Here is a 21,304-nt window from a genome sequence, read left to right on the forward strand (position 1 = left end):
AAACACACGTGGCTGCATCCGAAAACTGAAAAATGCTGCCTTTGGAGGACGCATTCCAAGGTAGTAAGGCATCAATGCACGTCCGAATTCAATGTTAGCTTCAGTTCCTGTCTCCAGAGTTGCCTTCCTCTGGCCGATTTTTGAAGGCGGCATAGATGTATCCTTCGCTGCCTTTGATATCCCACAATTCTGTGCATTCCATTCCGTGACAGTTAAGCTAGAATATAGATGTTTGATCTGAAAGTTGCAGTCGGTGGTCAGTTTGTGTGTAAATGTACATTTTTGATCAACGTTTTCCACTTTTGATGTCATTTCTAGCGAGAAATTAATATTGCAGTAATGAAATATTCACTTATTTATCACCAAAGCTCTCTATATTTTGCTGTAGATCATTAAACCGTTACTCTGCCTCAAAAGCCTGTCCGAAATCAGTTTCATGAGGTGCCTTCGTGCAAAAATGCTGCCTGCAAAGTCATTGCCTCATATGGCAGCGAGGCAGCAAGTCAGCTGCCTAAGTTTTCGGATGCAGCCACGCTCTCACACATGCAATGAATGGTTGTGGAATGTCACAAGTTCGGTTCATTTAATATGGCTAGTTTGTGAATTCTTTGACAGGGTAATTCCCACATTAATAATTACTAGCTACTCATTAAGCCATAATAATCACTTGGTTAATTTTTAACAATGACTGAGTAATTGTGTGTCAAATCTCATCTAAGTAACTAGGCCACATACCCAGGTGGCATTATGACCGTGATTAGGTGATTGAACATCACAATCACAAGGCCAGCTCACAGAGAACAGGTTGTGAAAGTGGGAGGGGCTTTAGCTCTGTGGGAGGAGCCCCTTCTTGTAGGCAACCACTCCTGCAGCTGTGGCCAGAGCCAGGAAGGAGGACACGCCCATGAATTTGAGTAATCCCCCAACGGATGGCAAGTTTCTTTCCCAAAATGTGGTGACAAATGGCTGGGCCAGGACATCCTGAGGACAAGTGTTCAGAGTAGAATTTGTACAAGATCCAAAACTAAAAGTGAAATGAAACAATGAAAACATGTTTCTTAAGTGCATTCAAAAGTGCAATTCATACCAGTGATTCAGGCTCTGGCTGCCAGATCTGACTTGCATGGAGTTTTCCCATTGCACACAAAATCTGGAAGAAAAAAGCATACAGTATTTAGAGCTTTTCCTTCAAATGACAATATTCAAAATCAGACATAAACTTCAATTAGCATTTGCATTTAAGGCATTTAGCAGACACTCCTATGTAGAGCAAATGACAAAAAGTGCTTTAGTTTTTTATACAAGATCGTTAACAGGTAGCAAGCAAGTGTATGTGTTAGTTTAGAAGCGCTTCCTGTACACACATTACTATTCAAATGTCTTGGGTCAGTAAGATTTTTTTTTCTAATTTAATGCAGTTTTTATTTAATGCAATTATTAATACAATTTATTATACATTACTATTAGCTAAGAACGCACTTCTCTACTGGCTCTCTCTCCAGCTTGCACAGCCCCCTCCATGTAACCGCTCCACTCTGTGGCTGTTTCAGTTCCTGCAAAGTACAGCCTGCCCACTGGCTCCCTCAGGACCCTGAAACAGAGAGAAACGGTCACTTCTCCTGTCAATGCATGCTCTAGTTTACCATCAGCCGGCTTGCATAATGCAGTGCACTAACCTGCCATACTGTGTCATGATACCAGGGGGGAAGCAGGCAGTGTAGCAGCCACCAGAGTACTCCTCCTCACACCAATTTTTCTCCTCGTAGTGCACAGGCTAAAGAAGATATCGCCATAAAAATGAAGCGTGAAAAGTTATTAAAAAATGCTAAGACTGAAGGATGACTTCTGGTTGTGGAGACTCACATCTAATGCTTCTTCTGAGCCGAGCACACGAGCATAAATCTCACAGATCCTTCTCTTTCTGAAATGGTTTACAACATTCTGGTAAGAATAATCATTTCAGCACAGGCATAGTGACATTTTACCAATATGAAAACAAAGAAATATATACCTCTCCTCTTTTGTCAGGCCTGCTAATTTCCTGGATTTTCGTGCCAGGATGAAACTGTAAAGAGAAGGAGCCAGCTTACTGTCCTGTAACCTCAAACATCTCACTTATTTTGTTTGTAGCTCATGTTCATCCTACGATAGAAAGCTCTTCACTTCATTTACCCCATTATAGCAGGCACAGACCCATCAGGCTTAGTGTCATCAAGAGTGAGACTAATAGGTGCTTCCTCCTCTTCGATCACCATGCTACCACAGTATCCTGAAAAAAATAAAGCAGCCCAGGTTAGCATACAGACTGTGCAACCAGTGTTATTTTACTATTAATTACATAGTTTTTAATAATATTTTGATTTAGCTTTTATTTTTATATTTTCAGTTTTAGTTTTTATTTAGCTTAGATTTTAATATTTTTATGTGTTTTCTCATTTTTATTACTTTTTTTTTAAAATATTTCGACTCATTTCAGGTTTAGTTTTAGTAATTTTAGTACTTCAACCTATTTTATTTTAGTTGGTTGCCAATGCAACATTTCTAGTTTTCATTTAAGTTTAAGATTAAGTTTCATTTCAGCTTTATTTCAAATAACAAAACCAATTTGTTATCATTTTAGTTAACAATAACAACACTGCATGCAGCTAATGCAACTTCAGTCCCAAGATTCGTTTGTAACTGGCTTTCATGTGATTTATGTAATAGAAAGTGGACAAGTAGTACAGACCCTTCTTCCTCCAGAAGTTCTCTTTGTAGTACACCATGCATTTGATGACTGAGCCCATGGGGACTCTATGAATGAGCTGGTTCCTCAGAGGGGGCAGTTCAGGGTTGAAATGGATCTTCAAGTTCAGCCCTGGTGGTATGGCAAGTATAACATATTTGGCCTACAAGAACAGAGAAAAATAAAATTCTTAACATTTATTTATTTTTTTACACATACATCATTTTAGATAGTTAAGTGTTAAAAGGACTGTTGAGTAGAAGGGATGGTCAAACCCCACAAACCATCAGTACTGTGCCCATTAACAACACATATAAAGCTCTTGTAAGAGATTTTTTGGGAATGCCACACATTAAAAGGTTCCTTCTATCTGAGGGATTTTGCTGAAAATGTCTCTGTTACCTTGTATATAACAAAAAGAGTTTTACTTTGCTTTAATGGATTTACAGTATCAAAACCTCTCAGAAACGTGGAACTCATAACTGCACACAACAATTTTGCTGAAAATTCAACTTTGCCATCACAGGAATAAAATTCATGTTCAAATAAATTAATACATGCAACCTTGATCAGCATAAGAGATTTCTTAAAAAGAAAAAAATAATAATAAAAAAAAATAGTAAAGCCTCCAAACTTTTGAACAGTAGTGTATACAGTATATGTAAGGACATATTGTTCAATATAGTGGTTCCAGTCTCCCCCACTGTTCCTCCTCTGAGGGTTAAGCAGCTCTACAGCAGCCTTTAATAAGCTTTCAGCACAGGAAAGAGGATGTGACCAGGAGAGAGGGATGAAGAGCGGCTTACTGATAACAATCCAGCAAGCTTAGACACATACATGGTTATACATACTTCAAAGTGGTACATTTGTCCTTCAAATTAACCGATTTGGCATGAAATGTAAAATACTGCCTACTCAGTGGTTATTAAACTCAAAAGCTAGCACACTACTATGTGTGACCCTGGACCACAAAACCAGTCTTAAGTCGCTGGGGTATATTTTTAACAATAGCCAAAAAACATTGTATGGGTCAAAATTATCGATTTTTCTTTAAAAATTATAAAAATTTCTTTATTATAATAATAATTATATAGTAAAGGTCATGTTCCATGATGATATTTTGTAAATTTCCTACTGTAAATATATCAAAACTTAATTTTTGATTTGTAATATTGATGGCTAACAACATCATTTGGAAAACTTTAAAGGCGATTTCCTTTTTTTGCACACTCAGATTCCAGATTGTCAAATAGTTGTATTTCCGCCAAATATTGTCAGATCCTAACAAACCATACATCAGTGGAAAGCTTATTTATGTTTAAATCTCAATTTCAAAAAATTGACCCTTATGACTGGTTTTGTGGTCCAGGGTCACATATTAACATTTATACATTTACATTTATGCATTTAGCAGACACTTTTATCCAAAGCAACTTACAGTGCATTCACAACATTTTTTACCTAACATGTGTTCTCTGGGAATCCAACCAACAACCTTTTGCACTGATAACGCAATGCTCTACCACTGAGCCACAGGAACACATTTATGCAGTATGTATATTGTGTGTATTATGCACTTTTGTGTATGTGCACAGAATATGGGGTATGATTTTCTACTTGAATTGGAAAAATGTATACCACAAAGCAATGTGCCTGACTGAATCTGCCCAATACGACAAAAACAATTTTTAGCTCTTTATTTGATTGGAAACCCAAAGTTAAGACATTTTACACAACTTTAAATAAAAATAAAAAAAAAAAAAATATAATATATATATATATATATATATATATATATATATATATATATATATATATATATATATATATATATATATATATATATATGCTCAAAGTGAAATTTATTCCTGTGATGCAAAGCTGAATGACTCCAGGCTTCAGTGTCACACGATCAGCTGATTTGTTGCTCAAGAAACAATATAACTATACTGTATATATATATATATATATATGTATATATATATATATATATATATAATATATGTATATATATATATATATATACATATATATATATATATATATATATATATACATATATATATATGTATATATATATATATATATATATATATATGTATATATATATATATATATATATTGTGTGCATTCTCACCTTGTATATCTCTTCATTCACTGTCTTGACCTCCACGAGGTCTCCAGTCTGGTCAATGCCGTAGACAGCTCTGCCCAGCTTCACACGGTCACCCAGCTCTTTCGCCATCGCCTCACTGATTTGACTGGCACCTCCGGCAAACTTGCGCTCCTGTCATATGCGGCAGCAGAAAACAGTTTTCCATACTTTGGTTACATCTTGTATGTAATAAATATGATCAGGTTAATAGTCATATACATAAACATTCACATTTAAACAAGGACTGAAATTCTTTAATTCACCAGTAGGTGTCTCTGTCTCTCAGAGACAGAATTATGATAGAGTTGTATAATACTGCCCACCATGCACATGCCTTATCAGACAAGTTCAGAATAAAAAACAAGTTAAACAACAGAAACAGGCCGATCATAACTGTTTATTGACAATGTCATTCCATAGTGAGATAAAGATAAAAGAAGTGACAGTTTGTTATTAATTTAGCAAACAGAACTGTTATTTGCTTTATTTGTGTACTATCAGAGGACACATTTGCTAGAAGGTTCCTGATATAAATGTGACCCAGATACAGTGGCCACTATTTTGGTATGTTACATAATCAGTTCATTGTCACAGGAATGAATGAGTATGACACAACACAAGGTTGCCTCTCTTGAGAAATATATACTACTAAAATACACAATAGATTGTAGTATAATGATCTTGTTATTGTGTCAGAAATAAACCATGAAAAATTGGACTGCATTTGAGTTATTGGATATTTAAACAAAAATAATTTGTATTGGATCGGTCAGTATTTGTTGATCTTTAGTAATCAGTTAGGAGAAACGTGAGAAAAAAAGCTACAATTTGTCACAGACATCCAACCTGTTACAACATGTCTGACATGACTATATTTAAACATGCAGTTTGAATATAATTTTTTTAACTCTCCCTTTAACCCTATGAAACCCTTCTTCTAAACTCATAACAGCAAAACATTTCTCTTTCTTCCACAGAAAGTCTATTTTTTTGCCTTGCAACGAGACCCATTTTGAGAGCTGTGGTTAACTTAATTAGGGGTACAGACTGAACAGTGACAATGAATATTGGACTTGGCAGGAACATTGGATTGAACAGCTACAGCTTGATTATATCACTATTTCTAACCCCCCCATCTCTCACTCCCTCTGCCTTCCTTTCTCTCGTTCTCCCACAGATGTTAATTATAGTGTAAACACAAGCAGTGGTGCGGTGAAAAAGCCAAAGAGATGTGCACAAACACACTGTGAAAACGTTGTTGTGGAGTTCATATGTTTGGCATATAAATAATTCTCCTCTTCGTCAGAGAAATAACCAACCGAGATAAAGTATACAAACAGGCCTACCTGGCCTCCATTGGTGGTAGAGAAGATTCTCATAGTGCCTCCACACTGCTTGATGTACCAAAGGAACCACAGAGCAGACACCTCATGGGGCTCAGAGGTCACGTTCACATTGACGAACAGAGTGGCAAAGCGGTGAGCGGCCCTGCAAGCAACCCGTGGGCAAAGGGATATGCCATTAACAGCCAATATGCCACGACATTACATGAGTTTAATTGGTCTCTTCTCTGTACCTGGTCCAGCAAATCTGGTCAAAGAGTTGATGCATGGTCATCTTGTCCCACTCTTCAGCATGAGGGGCCCTCCACGGAGCTTCTTTAGGAATCTAAAGTGCATATTTGCAATCATGCAATCAGTCTGTTGATTCACTGGAATTAATTCTGATCCCGGTTAAACTAACAATTCCTTTTAAGAAACAATGTTCTAAACAAAATTGTATTGCCAAATTATGCGAGAATTTAAAGGGACAGTTCACCCAAAAATTAAAATTAACCCATGATTTTCTCACCCTCAAGTTATATTCAAAAATGTCCTTGCTCTTCTAAGCTTTATAATGGCAGTGAATGGGTGATATACAATAGTCCAATAGAAGTCCAATAAACTGCACCAATCCATCAAGTGCTCCACAAAATTCCTCTAAAGGGGGTGGGGGGTATGTTAAGGATATGTTAGCAAGTTATATAGTATTCTTAGCAAAAATGTTAGCAAGTTATGGAATTCTTAAATATTCTTTTTTATTTATAACTGATGTTTTGATGTTTTCTAATATACAGTCAGTGCTTGACATTAACACCCACCAAATGTAACATGGTCACTCCCACTTTGGCGTGTTGAATTTTATATATACTAACAGAGCTTGACATTATGCTTGTCTGGGACAAGTGGATTTTTTGAAGGGGCAAGTGAAAGAGAATTTTACTTGACTGATCGGACAACTAATCTGATTTATACATCTAACTAGGGAAGCACCGAAATTTCGATGTACGGAAAGCACATACTCTATTTCTCCCGCTCTCTCTGCCTTACAGACGTACACACATGGAGCGTAGACCACTGAATTATGTTGATTTATAAAATAATTAATCATTAATGTTGGTTCTGTTCTTTTTACCCTGGGGGGGTATTTATGCTCTCCCTGCTCCTATCCATGCAGGCTGGATGGATGGGCAGGGAGTGTTGCCCAGAACAGAACCATACCCCCAACCTAAAATGTATGCTAATTGTAAGTTATCTTTGACGATAGAGGTCCTGACAGAAATACAGTACAGACACATTGAAACACACACCCTAACATTGTTAGCGCTACTCTTGATGATTTTATCAGTAAAATAGTTTAGCAACTTTAAAGCTACATGACATCTCTCACAAGCAAGGTAACATAGGCGCTGTTCTTGAAGAAAATTAACTTAAAGTTTCACTATTAGTAGAGACACTGCTGCCGAACACTGTTGAGAGACGCTCCGACGTTAATTCAGATGCTTAATCTCTCTCTCTCTCTCTAATAACTTAGTAAGGCTATTAACTGCATTAGTCTGCCTTCAACGGCTCAAGTCTCCGTTACTATGACTAAAATGACGTTTTGGAATTAGGCGATTAGCAATGCAGGCATTGGATGAGATGCGTAAGAAATGAACCCTACACACAAGAGCGTAAGGACAAAAAATGGACAAATGCCTTGAACTATATCATCTGATTGATGTCTTGAGGTGTGGTAACCATAGTATAAGCAGAATAATTGACTCTGATCTGTTGAATTATTAGAAAATAATGCACACCTGAGGTGGCGATGCGGCCACAACGCGAAGCAGTTTTGTCCTTAAAAAAAAAACGGACGAATACCTCGCTCTTGTGTGTTGTCAAATATTACTTATGTGACTTACATTTTAGTTCATTATTGTCAATGTTCAGTGTTTTTGCTTGATTTTGTTACCGAAAATAGTTCCAAACAAAGATCACAGCAGAACAGTCACAAATCTCTGAGCAACACACAGTGGTGTTTCCTTACTGAATGATTCTGCGTTTTTGAATGAATCATTTGAGTCAATGATTCAGTGGTTCATTCATAAATACAGGCACTTGATTCATTCTTGAATGATTCAGCCGTCTGAACGAATCATTTGAATGAACGTCTCAATGACTCACTCATTAAGTCACTTGCTGCCACCTACTGGTGGTTTACTTTCATATTTGAAAGTAGCTTATCTTTGCATTTTTTCCCCCTACATTTCATATTTGTTTATTTAAAATATATGCCACTTCAGCTGCTTCTGTTTCTACTGCAGGGGAAAGATCGGTTTTGGTAATACTGATTATATTTGATTGGTAACAGTCCTATAGTGTCTTATTATATTAAGTGAAACTATAAATAAAATGTAAGAATTTAATATGAAAGATGAAGCATGCATTTAATAAGGTTAGGGAAAAATGCCTTTTAAATAGGCAAAAAAATGACCCTGTAATTTTAGTAAATTTTGTATAAATTTTAGTATGCAGTAACTTTAGTCATATAAAACGTTATTTCCCAATAACAAAATTATGGCCAGTGAAAATGCTGAGTGGCTAGTAATTTTGGAAAACCACTAGCCACAGTGGCTGGTGAGCTAAAAACTTAATGTCAAGCCCTTTATACAGTGAATATTTGTTAAAGATGTGGTGTTTATCTGGAGTAAGTTGGTGGGGGCGCTTGACACATGTCAAACATTAGAAAGGGGTGCACACTGCAAAAAGTTTGCGAACCACTGGACTACTGAATATCACCCATTCACTGCCATTATAAAGCTTAGAAGAGCCAGGACATTTTTAAATACAACTCTGATTGTATTCATACACCTAGGATGGCTTGAGGGTAAGTAAATTATGGGGTAATTTTCATTTTTGGGTGAAGTATCCCTTTAATAGAAAAAAAAAACAATTCTTGGAGAAAGTGTGTTCAGATTTACATATTTTTCATTGTCATTGAGGATTCTTTAACAATTTATGAAATAATACAAAACAAAATGTAGTATTCGTTATTTATAAAATACTGCTGACAAATTGCATAATTTTATGAACAACTTGCCAGAATTAGTTCTCAGTTACTGGTAAGCTGTATGTATTTTATTCACTAGAACAGACTCATTAGAATCATTTGTTCATAAATCTGACTACACTGGTTGCACTGTATGCATTCGATTCACTAAAAAGAGCTCACTAATTACAGTATATCACTCACTAAATACAGTAATTTGTTCCAAAAATTTAATTTACACGAAATCATCAAATTAAGTAAATATATCAGCTGCATTCAACAACAAACTAAAAAGAACTCGAAAGTAATTTGTTTGGGAAATCGGACTATACTTGTCATGCTGTACGTGTTTGATTCACTACAATGAATCGACTCTTTAGAATCATTCATTTGGGAATCAGATTACACATGTTGCACTGTATGTGTTTAAGTATCTGTTTTGTGATGTAGATTCAGCAGCAGTGTTGTGGAGACAAGTATTACAGGTAAGTCTCATGTATGCAGGCGAACAGTTCATTGACCTTATTTAAAAAAAAAAAAAATGGAATCGGTTCTGAATAAAAATGGCCTTTACCTCCATCCCCATCTTGTCCATTGTCCTCCAGAGGTTGTTGTAGTCCAGGTAGGCAAGAGGGTTCCACACTGGAGGGAAAGGCCCTTTGAATGCATATGATTTGCCTTGGAAACAAGAAACAGTGTCTATAAGAAACCTACTACCTTACCACCAAATAATGAAAATTGTGATTATTATTTTGTCATTGTTGACGTAATGTCTTTATCATAGCCATCATGACCTCATTATCATTAGAAGTGTAACCAGTCTGGAATGGAAAATGTTTTTTGCTGCCTAAAATATACGTAACTGCATTTCACCTGGCTTGGAATCAAATCAGTTAATGGAGGGCCTTTGTTCACAGCCTTTACAGTTTGCATTAATACAACCAGAAGTTCAGAAACAACTCGACCTTATCAAATCTCAGTACGATTTTATGATTATTTTTACATAAAAATGTGACAATCTTCTTCATTAAGAGCAGGAGAAAGATACATATGCTCATTTAGAGAGTTGGCGTGGAATATACAATAATGATAAAGCATCTATAAATAGATATTAATGATAACGCTAATTCAGTAAAAAGAAAATTCATAATCACAGATAATGACAATATTAGTCTTTGGCAAACAGCAGCTATATGACACAAGCTGTTCACACATCGCTTGCTTCCCACAGTAGTGGAAACGCTTAGTCAGTATGATCATTCTCTGCGGCTGGCCAATGGAGTAACTATATGCAGACATTACTTCATACCTGGATTGCTCTGTTGCTGTGGGGCTCTTAAATAAGCACCGTTGGGCTGATTGATTAATGTCTAACTACACATCAAAGATGAAGCGCTGCGTTTCAATATGTTGTTCTTCAGCATAATGTCACTAATGATTACTAAACCCATAATGATAATGAAATTGAAATCCATGATAAAGAAGGCTCTAGATTGACAGTTGAAAGCATGCTAAAGGTTACCGCGGCACTGAATCAGGCAACCTAGTCAAAACTGCTGATAAAGTCAAAGACCTGTCACTTAGAAAGATTCTCACATACCCCTGGGTTTGATGTCCAGCGTTCAATTCCAGGCAATTTGTCATGTCATAGTAATTTGTGCATTTTCAGCATACCATTTTGGAAAACCCTGTCATTTTATTGCTCGCAGAAAACATCTGAGGGGAACCAGAGTGGTTTTTGGGTAGGACTAGAATGCACTTAGTAGGACAGATAAATTATTGAACACCTCAAATATCAAACTCTTGCAAAATACTTGTCAGCACTGCAAGGGACACCATGCTCCTACTTTTTCTGAGCGGGCACTATGTCAGTTCTGGCTCAACTAGTGCCCTAAACAAGACAAAACATGACCAAAATTAAAGAAAGAAATCATTACTTAGCCGTCCAGTGGTAGTTTTCTTTTAGCATTCCAGGGTTCAAATCTATCCTATTATATTAATAAAAAAGGCAACTGAACTTAAAACATTTTAAAACTATAAGAACCATGCTTGATCATACGTTTATATTTATCGATTCGACATATATACATTGACTTCTTCCACACTTACAGCTATGTGCTTGCTGCATAAAAACATTGGTCGATTTTCATGTTGATCTAAACAAAAACAGCAGAAGGGCTTACTGAAAATGCAAATGAATTCTCTGCCACTAGGTCAAGCTTTTGAAACGGCAGAAATATAGCTGCTTTCATAAATGCTACTTTATCAGGCATTACAGGTAAGATGAAATGAAAATGCCATCAAAACTTTTCTGAAGACAGTCAGTTCCTTTCAGAGATACATTCATATAAAACACCCACGCTGCATTTTGAACCCTGTTCTTAAGATAGCCCGTCGGGCAGGGCAGTGATGCATTTTGGTATAAAAGATAATTTATACCAATTTATACCAAATGCAAGCCCTGTTTAAAGTTTAAATTCATACAGTTCATTCCCTGGCAATCGAACCGATGAACCCAAGACCTCTGCATTAGTGCCATGCTCTATTGTTTGCGCTACAGGAAGTATAAAACATATATATATTTTAAATTTAAAATACACTTCTGATGGGAAACATGCATGACATTTTTCAACAATGTCAGTTAAACCCATATACTGTATCTTACTATTATGGTCTCCTTGGCCTTAAGTTGTGTTTTAAAGAAAAGCATATGTATAATGTTCTTTCATAATTTATGATCTAGGTAAGGTAAGGTAAGGTAAGGTAACTTTATTTGTCCCATTGGGGAAAATGATTTGCAGCATTATCAACAGGCATTTGATCAGACTAACAACAACATAAAAACAACAACAACAACAACAACATGACACATCATAGTCCTCTCACATAATACAATAAACAACAACAATAAAATACGATGCCAGACCAGCTGACTTCATGGTTCCTTACTACTATTTAGCAGTCTTATTGCCTTTGAATGTGATTTAGCCATTTGCATTTCTAAGACAACTAACACTACAGGAAAACATGTTCAGCAAATAAGGGACCATGATATTTCCATATCATTTACGAGCCTGCCAGACCAACGCAGGAGAGGACACTGGATCGCTCAGCATCCAGCAACAGGTCTGTTCCCATGGTGACGGAATTGCGGTGGGGAGATGGAGTGCATCTCTTATGATATCCTTTCAGCCAGAGCAAAACCTAAGTCTCTCTACTATCACTAACCTCATACTGTTCTATATCCACACTGCTGCCCACCACTCGGTTACAATCAATGAAATGAGACCACATCCTGTCCGACAGCAATTGTATCATCCTCCAAAGTAATATTCTGTTTGCCTGTATGTTACAGTGTTGACGTTTTACAGAATGAAAATATATTAAATAAGAAGTTATTTTAAGTAGCTGTGCACAATGTTTTGCATTTTTTGCACCGATATTGGCCTATACAGACAAGCTTATAATTGTTTTGCTGTTATATCGATAACCAATAAATTACCAATATTAAAATCCTAACACTACTTTGTCTAAATAAATAAATAAATAAACTAAAAATCAATCATTTTAAATGCAACCCGTGAGTTTAAGCATTGCAACATTAAATTTACATATATTTATATATACATACAATATAAAAATGTCTAATATCAATAACCGATAAGGTACAGATACTCTGTATATTCCTAGGATATTTGGTCTGTTTGGTTCTGCTAGTTGCATAGATCTTACATCTATCCACATTTCCTTGCATAATTTGTATAAAGCACATCTGTACATACAATATACTGTCTACTGTCTTTTTGTCTATTGTGTAATGTTTTTACATATTTTATTTTTACTCACTAATTTTTATTTTGTTATCTATGTTTTGTTACTTGTCAACCTGTCTGAGCATTGGAAGCCTCTGTCACCAGGACAAATTCCTTGTGTGTGTAAACACACTTGGCAATAAAGCTCTTTCTGATTCTGAAATAGCACACTGTACTTTTAAATTTGGGAATACCAACTTTTAAGCATTAATAGTAAAACTATATGCATATTACATATCATTACAATTAATTGCAATAGAAACAATAATAATGTAATTTCAAGTAATTCCACAACATTAATATACAATAAGTATATGTGGTTTATTAGTATTGCTCAGAATTTTGCCACTAATGTAAATACACAGTTCTGCTAACGCTGTACAATAGGCTGTATTAATTTTTAACAACACTGCACAACTGTTCAATCATAATCATACTGATATGCTAAAGCTGCCTGAAAGCACAGTTGCATGTGAGTTCCTCATGGACCAAGGCAGAGGAAACTGTGTCTGGCCTTTGGGATTACAGCTACAGAAAAGCTGATTACACGGGTGCCTTGACTGCATGCTAACCTTAATTATAAAATGGTCTGCTCATTGTAAGGCCCTTATTGGCTAATACTGCCTCAAAGCCAATACGTGATTGCTGAGTAACAGGTGATTCTATAAAAGCGGTTGTAAACTTTCAACAAAGAGTGCAGAAGCAGATTTAACTGGCTAAGTGAGGGGCTGATAAAACTACCTAAAAATGGACATAAAAAATGGACACAGTTCAGCAAAAGCAGAAGGTCGTCTGATAATATTAAGGATAAACTCAAAAGGTGAATTATGCCACAGTTGTTCAAGTCAATAACAGACCAGATCAATAATTAATTAATTCATTCCTCAATGACAAAGCAAAATTGTGTTAGTGACCTGTAACAACTCAAGTGCAGCCACATTTCACAAAATAAAAAAAATTGTCAATTGTCAATAGTGTAACAATGTAAAAAGCATAGCTCCCACAAAAGTCACTTTCAAATCAAGCAGCTTTCCGTTGCTCAACACAGTGAATACCCATGACTAACCATCTTTGCGAAAATTTACACTAAATTACAGATCGCATGGATTCCTATTAACCCCAACCCCCCACCCACCCCACCCCACAATTTTAGCTGGAAAATGTTCTCTGGCTTTATTAATTAGTGGGTTGATCACCAGTAAAAATTCTCTCTGATGTGACATTTGCAATAGCTCAGCATTAAAAATCTGAAGACTGAAGTGATCTGGTTATGAGAGGGAAACGCCCCTGATCCCAAAAGACAGAGCCAGACATCATGGTGTGAGAAAACGTGAGAGAAAGAGAGACAGAGAGAAAGCGAGTGTGTCCCCTCAATCCTGATAGCGATTGTCTTTTGATGAGGAGTGCTGCCATGGTAACCCACAGGGATGCTCCGATCAGGAGATAATGGCATGAGGAGAGAGGGGACGGCTCCTTCTGAACATACACTAACACAAACACACACATCATTAATCATTAGGAGAGACACATTCGCAGTCATTCTATTTAAATCACAACACGTACTAAAAAGCAGCCTATATCAAGACAGACTGGAACAGTATTGGTTGAATTTAAGAAGCCAAATGAAAATGTTATGTAGCGCAGCTTTGAGACTCTCCTTTATTTTTTTTTAAGTAGTATCTTTGAGCCTCTGAACAGCATCTCTCTTACAGATGTCTGAATCTGATGCATTCTTCAACAAATAAAGCCTTGAAATCAATCAGATATGCCTACATGTGTTCATAGCCTCTTCCTGGCGTCTACCTCCTTCTGCATTAGTGCCTTTGGGTTTATTCTGACAAAGCCTGTTAAGGAACAGCTGGCTTGACATTGACCTTGACAATGATTGTTCTGTCAAACTGCACAAACCAAGGAATGGGAACCAAGGATTGCTTTTTTAATGCAGGGGTTGTATTTTTATACAAATGACTCCAGGCACTGTATGATATCAGGCAATATGAGGCACTGTACTGTAGCTCAAAAGATCAAAAACATGCTCGCAAACAAACAAATAAATAAATAATAAATAAATAAATAGATTAAATAAATTAAAGGGTTAGTGGAAGACAGAAGGTGATTTCCTCAAACATGCACTGTTGTTTAAATTTGGGGTCAGTAAGAATCTTTTTTTTTTTTTTTTTTACAAGAAATTAATATTTTTTATTCAGCAAGGATGCATTAAACTGATCTCAAATTCAGCTCACTGACTCGCCACGTTTAATTGACCACTGAAACAACTAGCTATCATATGACTTGCATTATGGAATAATCATCTGGACCACTTTTATGATATTTTATGTTTTTGCTGTTTTTCAAAGCTTAAAAACGCCAGTTATTGTAACTGAAAAGAACAACCGGCACATTCTGCAAAATGTCTCCTTTTGTGTTCGACAGACAAAAAAAAAAGTCATAGGTTTAGAACAACAGTTTTCATTTTTTGGGTGAACTACCCCTTTAACATGATTCTACAACTTACACATTCCTGATTTCTAATATTAAGAGGATTTAGGATATTAAGACCGAAAGCAAAGTTAAAAGTTTCAGCTTTTATAAATATTCAGCATTAACCAAATATTTACACTTATAATGTATAGATGTGATGGTATGGTGTTACACAGTAAACTCTTCTGCTGGGGAAAGCAAAGTATTATGGGAAACATGCCAAAGGGTCTTTTCCACGGCAAATGAAATCCAGTTCCATCCTGACATAATCTACAATGAAGACTCCAATGAATCTCCACCATGACCTTTCCCTTTGTGCACACTGCCTGCTTGAGTATGTGTGAGTTGTCGCTTTGCTGGTCTCCATCTCAAGAATCCTTTTGATTTACCATGATAACTTCAAAACAACCTGTATTTTTCTTATGAAATATGACCACAGAAAGCAGTAAAGCCCACATGATAAAGAGCAGTACTAAGAATCCAGTGATTTATTCCTGTAATAGCAGGGTCAGAGCGGAGAAGACGCTGAATCTACAGCCAAATCTAATAAGGTCATGCAGTGTGCATGTGCTAAGGGCAGTGATGCGTCTACTCAAACTGGATATGGGGCAGGAGGAGGGGAGGCTGGTTTCTTGAGTTCCGCCTTCTTACCCACTCCAAGCATCTGAAACCATATTACAGACTTCCTTCAGGCAGTGATTAGCATCTCCAGGCTTGGGCACAGCACACTAATGTGAAGTAGGGTTCAGCTGAGCGAACCAGGGCTAGCTCTGACTTCCTGTGCATTAAGACATGAGTATGCTCAAACAAAAGGCCGTATTATTAGCTGAATCTCTGGCCTGGGGCTGTGAAGAGAGCTGGATTTTGAGACAGGGGAAAAATCTTGTTTGAATTTCATAGATATTTTGCTCTTGACTCGGTAATCTAATCTACTACATGTGTTGGCCTTCACTGAGGTTTACCTTCACATAGTGAACCAGAGACTCCTCCTCGTTGACTTTGTATGTTTTCACGCCGTACTGTTTGGCTATTCTCAGGATGCGGTTTTGAGTGGGCCCAATGTACGCTCCTCCCAGATCCACCCATTTCGTCTCCTTATTCTGAAACCAAACTAAATTTGTGTCAGATTCACAATGAAACAGTAACTAAAATTTCAACAGGGCATGCTGAGACCAAAAAAGGAAAAACAAGAAGGAAGTGTTAGAATATGCATGCAAAGACAGCAGATTCCCTTCCCTTCCATAGGCAAATTCTTACATTTAGATTAGAATAATAAGACACTGTTATCAATCACATTAAGCCAGTATCAACTATATCCATTTTTGCAGTGCAGAAGTAGCACAGACACTGCATCACAAGGAGTGTATGTGAGAATCAATAACGTCAGTAAGTTATTAAACAAATAATTATGATATTATTGTATCGAATACCCCTAGTTGTGACTATAGTCAACAGACTCATGTTCATATCACACATAAAAGCAGACCATGTGTCGTACAATGCAGTAATTTTATTTGCTTTAGATGACTATCTTACCTGAACAGTGTAGGTTCTTCCACCAACGCGATTTCTGGCTTCCAGGAGCACAGGATTCAGGCCGCTCTCCACCAACAGCTTGGCGGCACTCAGACCTGTGAATTGGGAATGTAAAATGCAGACTGTAAGATTAAGTAGACATGGAATATGTAAAAATATCAGATTGGTCTTTAAGAAAACTTATTTTTATTCAGGAGATGATGAGGAGAGAGAGAGAGGGAAATGAATTTGAACTTCAAACTGTTCCTGTCCTGATAATATTAAAGGTTCTAGAACATCTAGAAACAGTGAAACAATATGTGATTGGAAAAACAACATTTAGATAAAAGTTTAATACAGTTTCAGATGGAGTATACCACATTACACATCTTGATAATTCAGTGTCACTGCTTAAAATGGCTTGTCAAACTAAAAATAAAGAAAAAGATTAACCTGTTTTCTAAAATTCTGTTACAGCCACAGTGATGTGACAATGCAGCAGAGAACATCTGAGGTCAAAGCATGACCTTGGAAGTTTATATAATACTACAAACTGCCTTTGATAAGCAGAGAAGTTGGCAGACTAACAGCTGACCCAAACACACGGGTCAAACATCTTAAACACTCTCCAGCATTTGGGTTCTGTGGTCGACAGTGACTCACATCACACAGTGCTACTAACACACATGCTCTCTGAAATAACACAGATAAAGTGGGTATAGAAAAGAATCACATTTTGTTGCTTTGCAGCCTGAAATGAAGACAGACACAGATTTTGTTTTATCCAGCTGCATTTACTCAGTGCAACTTATAACATTCAAGTGAAAGATATAACACCAACATGTCAGAAAAAAAAAAAAAAAAAAAAAAAAACAGAATTTGATGGCGATCGTTTGTGGACTGCAGTCTTCAAGTCATTCCACAGATTTTCATGGGGTTTAAGTCTGGGCTCTGACTACTCCATGCAAGGACATTCACCTTTTTCTCTTTCAACCACTGTGTGCTCAGTTTTGCTGTGTGTTTGGGTCATTGTAATGTTGGAAGGTAAAGCTTCTCTCTATTGACAACTTTCTGACAGAGGGCAGCAGATTTTCCTCAAGAATTTGACGTTATTTTGCCTCATCCATTTCCTTCTATCCTGACAAGTGCTCCAGTCCCTGCTACAGAGAAACACCCCCAGAACAGGACATTACCACCTCCATGCTTTACTGTAGGAATGCTGTTATTTGGATGGTGAGCTGTATTGGATTTCCGCCAGACATATTGTTTGGTGTTGAGGCCAAATAATTACATTTTAGTCTCATCTGCCTCAGAATCTGCAAGGTGTGTTTTGGCAAAGCTCAGCCGTGACTGCATGTGGACTTTCTTGAGGAGTGGATTTTTTCTTGCAACCGTCTCATACAAGCCACATTTATGAAGAATTGTCACATGCACACAATAACCACCTCTTTCTCATAAATTCCTGCAATGTCTTTAGAGTTGCTGTAGGCCTCTTGGTCACCTCTCTGATCAGTTTCCGCCGGGCTCTTTCATCCAGTTTGGAGAGATGTCCTGATCCAGGGAGGGTCTGTGTTTTACCAAATACCTTCCACTTAATAATAAACGACTTCACTGTGCTTCTAGGAATTGATAAAGCCTTTGAATTTTTTTTTTTTCTCTCCTGACTTGTGCCTGTCCACAACTTTATCGCGGAGATCTTTTGACAGTGTCTTTCAACCCATAGCTGATTGTTTGCTTCAGCTGCACTACCAAGGACTGAAATGCTCCAGGAAAGCTCTTTTAATGCTGAGTTAATCAAAATGACCACAGCTGATCACAGTTGAAAGTCAAATGATGGCTTTGTGTGCCATTGAGAAGGTGATTAGCTTCACCTGATTGAGTTTACAAGTCATACATTTATGAGGGGTGAACCTTTTTTTTTTTGAGTGATTGTTTTTTTTTTTTTTTTCTGACATGTTGGTGTTATATCTTTCACTTGGATGTTATACAGTAAGTTGCACTTGGATGGATACAAAAACTGTGTCCACCTTCATTTCAGGCTGCAAAGCAACAAAATTTGATAATTTTAAAGGGGGTGATTCTTTTCTATATACCCACTGTACAAAAGAAACCGCAGAGGCCTACAGTCCCTGGCCACAGCTGTGAAGTCTGATATCTGACAGGTTTGAAATGATTGTTTTTTTCTAAATGATGTTTTGGCTGAGCCACAGAGCTAGAAAGAAATCCAGTATAAACCTATAAGGCTTTGTTCACACTACTCACAAAGGCAATTTGGTTTTCAAATCCAATATTTAGGATTGACTATCTATTTAGCAAGTGATGAAATCTGATCTGTTTGTTCAGACAGCGTAGATAATATTACACGTATACATCAGTTACTATAGAAATCCATCAGCACAATATCAAGAGACTCTCATACACTAACTGAGAGGGGCTGTCAGTGTGGAAAAAGAAGATGAAACCTGGTCATTTTGTCTCTGCTGATGTCCATCATGGCTTTTCACCATGATGCTGAATTCACATTGTAAACAAAAGTAACATTTTACAACTTCATTGATTTTTTAAACATTGAAATTTAATGTTTTCGGTGCTCAGACTCCAACAAAAACAAAGCAAAAAAAGGCCAGTCTGAACAAAGCCGAGAACAATAAATGAGCATGCAGTCATATACGTTGCAGTGAAACCTGATTATTTAAACAGGTGGCGTGAGTAGGAGGTATTCAAGTCTCATCCCAAAGAGATGGACAATCCAATTAAACACAGTCTCATATATCACAAGTTTATGCAATTGACCTTTCGCAGAGACCTGTCCCCTTAGTTACTGTTGCTACATCAGACAAGCCATGCCGCTCTCATGCCACACATCATGTTCTCACGCAGTGAAAAATACATCGCGGAGCAAAGAGGAGACTGACCACGCACCAACAGATGTTTTTAATGTGCCATAACAGATAGCTGTACTGGCTCAGTTCACTGGCCGATCATCTCTTCCTTTTTACTAGTTATAAATAAACATGAATGAACATTAGAAGGTATCTTGTTTCAACCGCAAAAAGACATCAATACACACCATTTTTCAAGTTTAAGTCCACCAACGTAAATCTATTCTCCTTTCTGGTTTGTTTGTCGGACAAAATGGCAGATTCGACATTATGATTGGTCTGATCGCCTGTCAATCAAACTCCAGCCAATTCCTGATGATACCATATCAAGGACAGTGCAAACAGTCATACTCACTAACACACATATTTGAGAGTTCTATGTCTATAAAATATTATATGATCTGTACGTTGTGATTATTATTCCATTTGTCACTGCATGGCTGAATTGAAAATATTTTAACATAAAAAGCTCTCTTGAGAAAGTTTGGTCTGTTTGAGAAGGCTGGCTCACAAGTATATATTTTCTTCTTTCAGAGACATAAAATGGTCAGGAAAGGAAGAAAAAAACTTGAAGTTGGCAGAAGCACAATAGTAGCTGTGGTCTTTGTCACTCAAGTGCAGAACTGAAGGGAACACACTGACTGAACTCTACCACTGCCAACTGAACACACAAACACATATGGAACTGAATACATAAATGAAGCTTAGCTCACAGTTTGATAAAAAAAACATGTTTACAATAAACACTGGAGACAGTAATAGTAAAAGCACACACAGTAAAAATCCCAAAGTGTGGTCAAGCGTTAAGATTTCTGCTTGATTTTTATAAGATCACAATTGTAGACTTGGGGCCATTCACACAGGCCACGCTCTTGTGTTCAGTCTGCAAAATATTTTGATTGTTAGTCTAAGTACACACCCTTACGAAAAAGAAGTTTATTCAAGTGTGCTATTAGTATACTTCTTTTAAACTAAAAATAGGAAAGTATGCTTTTAGTTTACTTTAGTTTACTTTTTATGTACTTCTAAGAAATGTATACTTCTTTTAAACTAAAAATAGGAAAGTATTTACTTTTTTATGTACTTCTCAGAAATGGGCTTCATGTATTTCTTAGAAATATACTTAAAATGACATTTAAGTATACTTGACTTAGACTCACAAAAAGTCTAAGTATATTTGAGCTATACTTGTGCTTCTAGAATTCATATTTTTATTGTTATACGGTAGAGGCCCCTAGTACACATCTTCTGTACAGAATTTCCAAAAAACACAAGTGAATAAGAAAAAGAAACAACAGATACTAACACATGTAATCTAACACAATCATCTGACATGAAACAGCATCAAAACTGTAACGTTATGGAATACAATGTCAACCGGTCA

The 21,304-nt window shown here is 36.7% G+C and overlaps 1 protein-coding gene across 1 annotated transcript in view; it reads right to left on the reverse strand.

The window, feature by feature from the left end:
- Window positions 1-404: 404 nt before the first annotated feature.
- mao (monoamine oxidase) overlaps window positions 405-21,304 on the reverse strand; it is a 30,860-nt gene continuing 9,960 nt past the window's right edge. The window contains exons 2-15 of the mRNA XM_042763983.1: window positions 17,060-17,154; window positions 16,486-16,623; window positions 9,805-9,909; window positions 6,457-6,548; window positions 6,227-6,368; window positions 4,863-5,012; window positions 2,729-2,888; window positions 2,173-2,269; window positions 2,012-2,065; window positions 1,864-1,921; window positions 1,677-1,774; window positions 1,480-1,591; window positions 1,088-1,150; window positions 405-981 (exon numbers count right to left, since the gene is read on the reverse strand). Of these exons, the coding sequence (XP_042619917.1) occupies window positions 826-981; window positions 1,088-1,150; window positions 1,480-1,591; window positions 1,677-1,774; window positions 1,864-1,921; window positions 2,012-2,065; window positions 2,173-2,269; window positions 2,729-2,888; window positions 4,863-5,012; window positions 6,227-6,368; window positions 6,457-6,548; window positions 9,805-9,909; window positions 16,486-16,623; window positions 17,060-17,154 (1,520 nt within the window). The 3' untranslated portion in view covers window positions 405-825. The remainder of the gene's footprint in view (window positions 982-1,087; window positions 1,151-1,479; window positions 1,592-1,676; window positions 1,775-1,863; window positions 1,922-2,011; window positions 2,066-2,172; window positions 2,270-2,728; window positions 2,889-4,862; window positions 5,013-6,226; window positions 6,369-6,456; window positions 6,549-9,804; window positions 9,910-16,485; window positions 16,624-17,059; window positions 17,155-21,304) is intronic.

The sequence above is a fragment of the Cyprinus carpio genome, chromosome A9 (assembly GCF_018340385.1).
Source record: "Cyprinus carpio isolate SPL01 chromosome A9, ASM1834038v1, whole genome shotgun sequence".
Classification (NCBI taxonomy): Eukaryota; Metazoa; Chordata; class Actinopteri; order Cypriniformes; family Cyprinidae; genus Cyprinus; species Cyprinus carpio.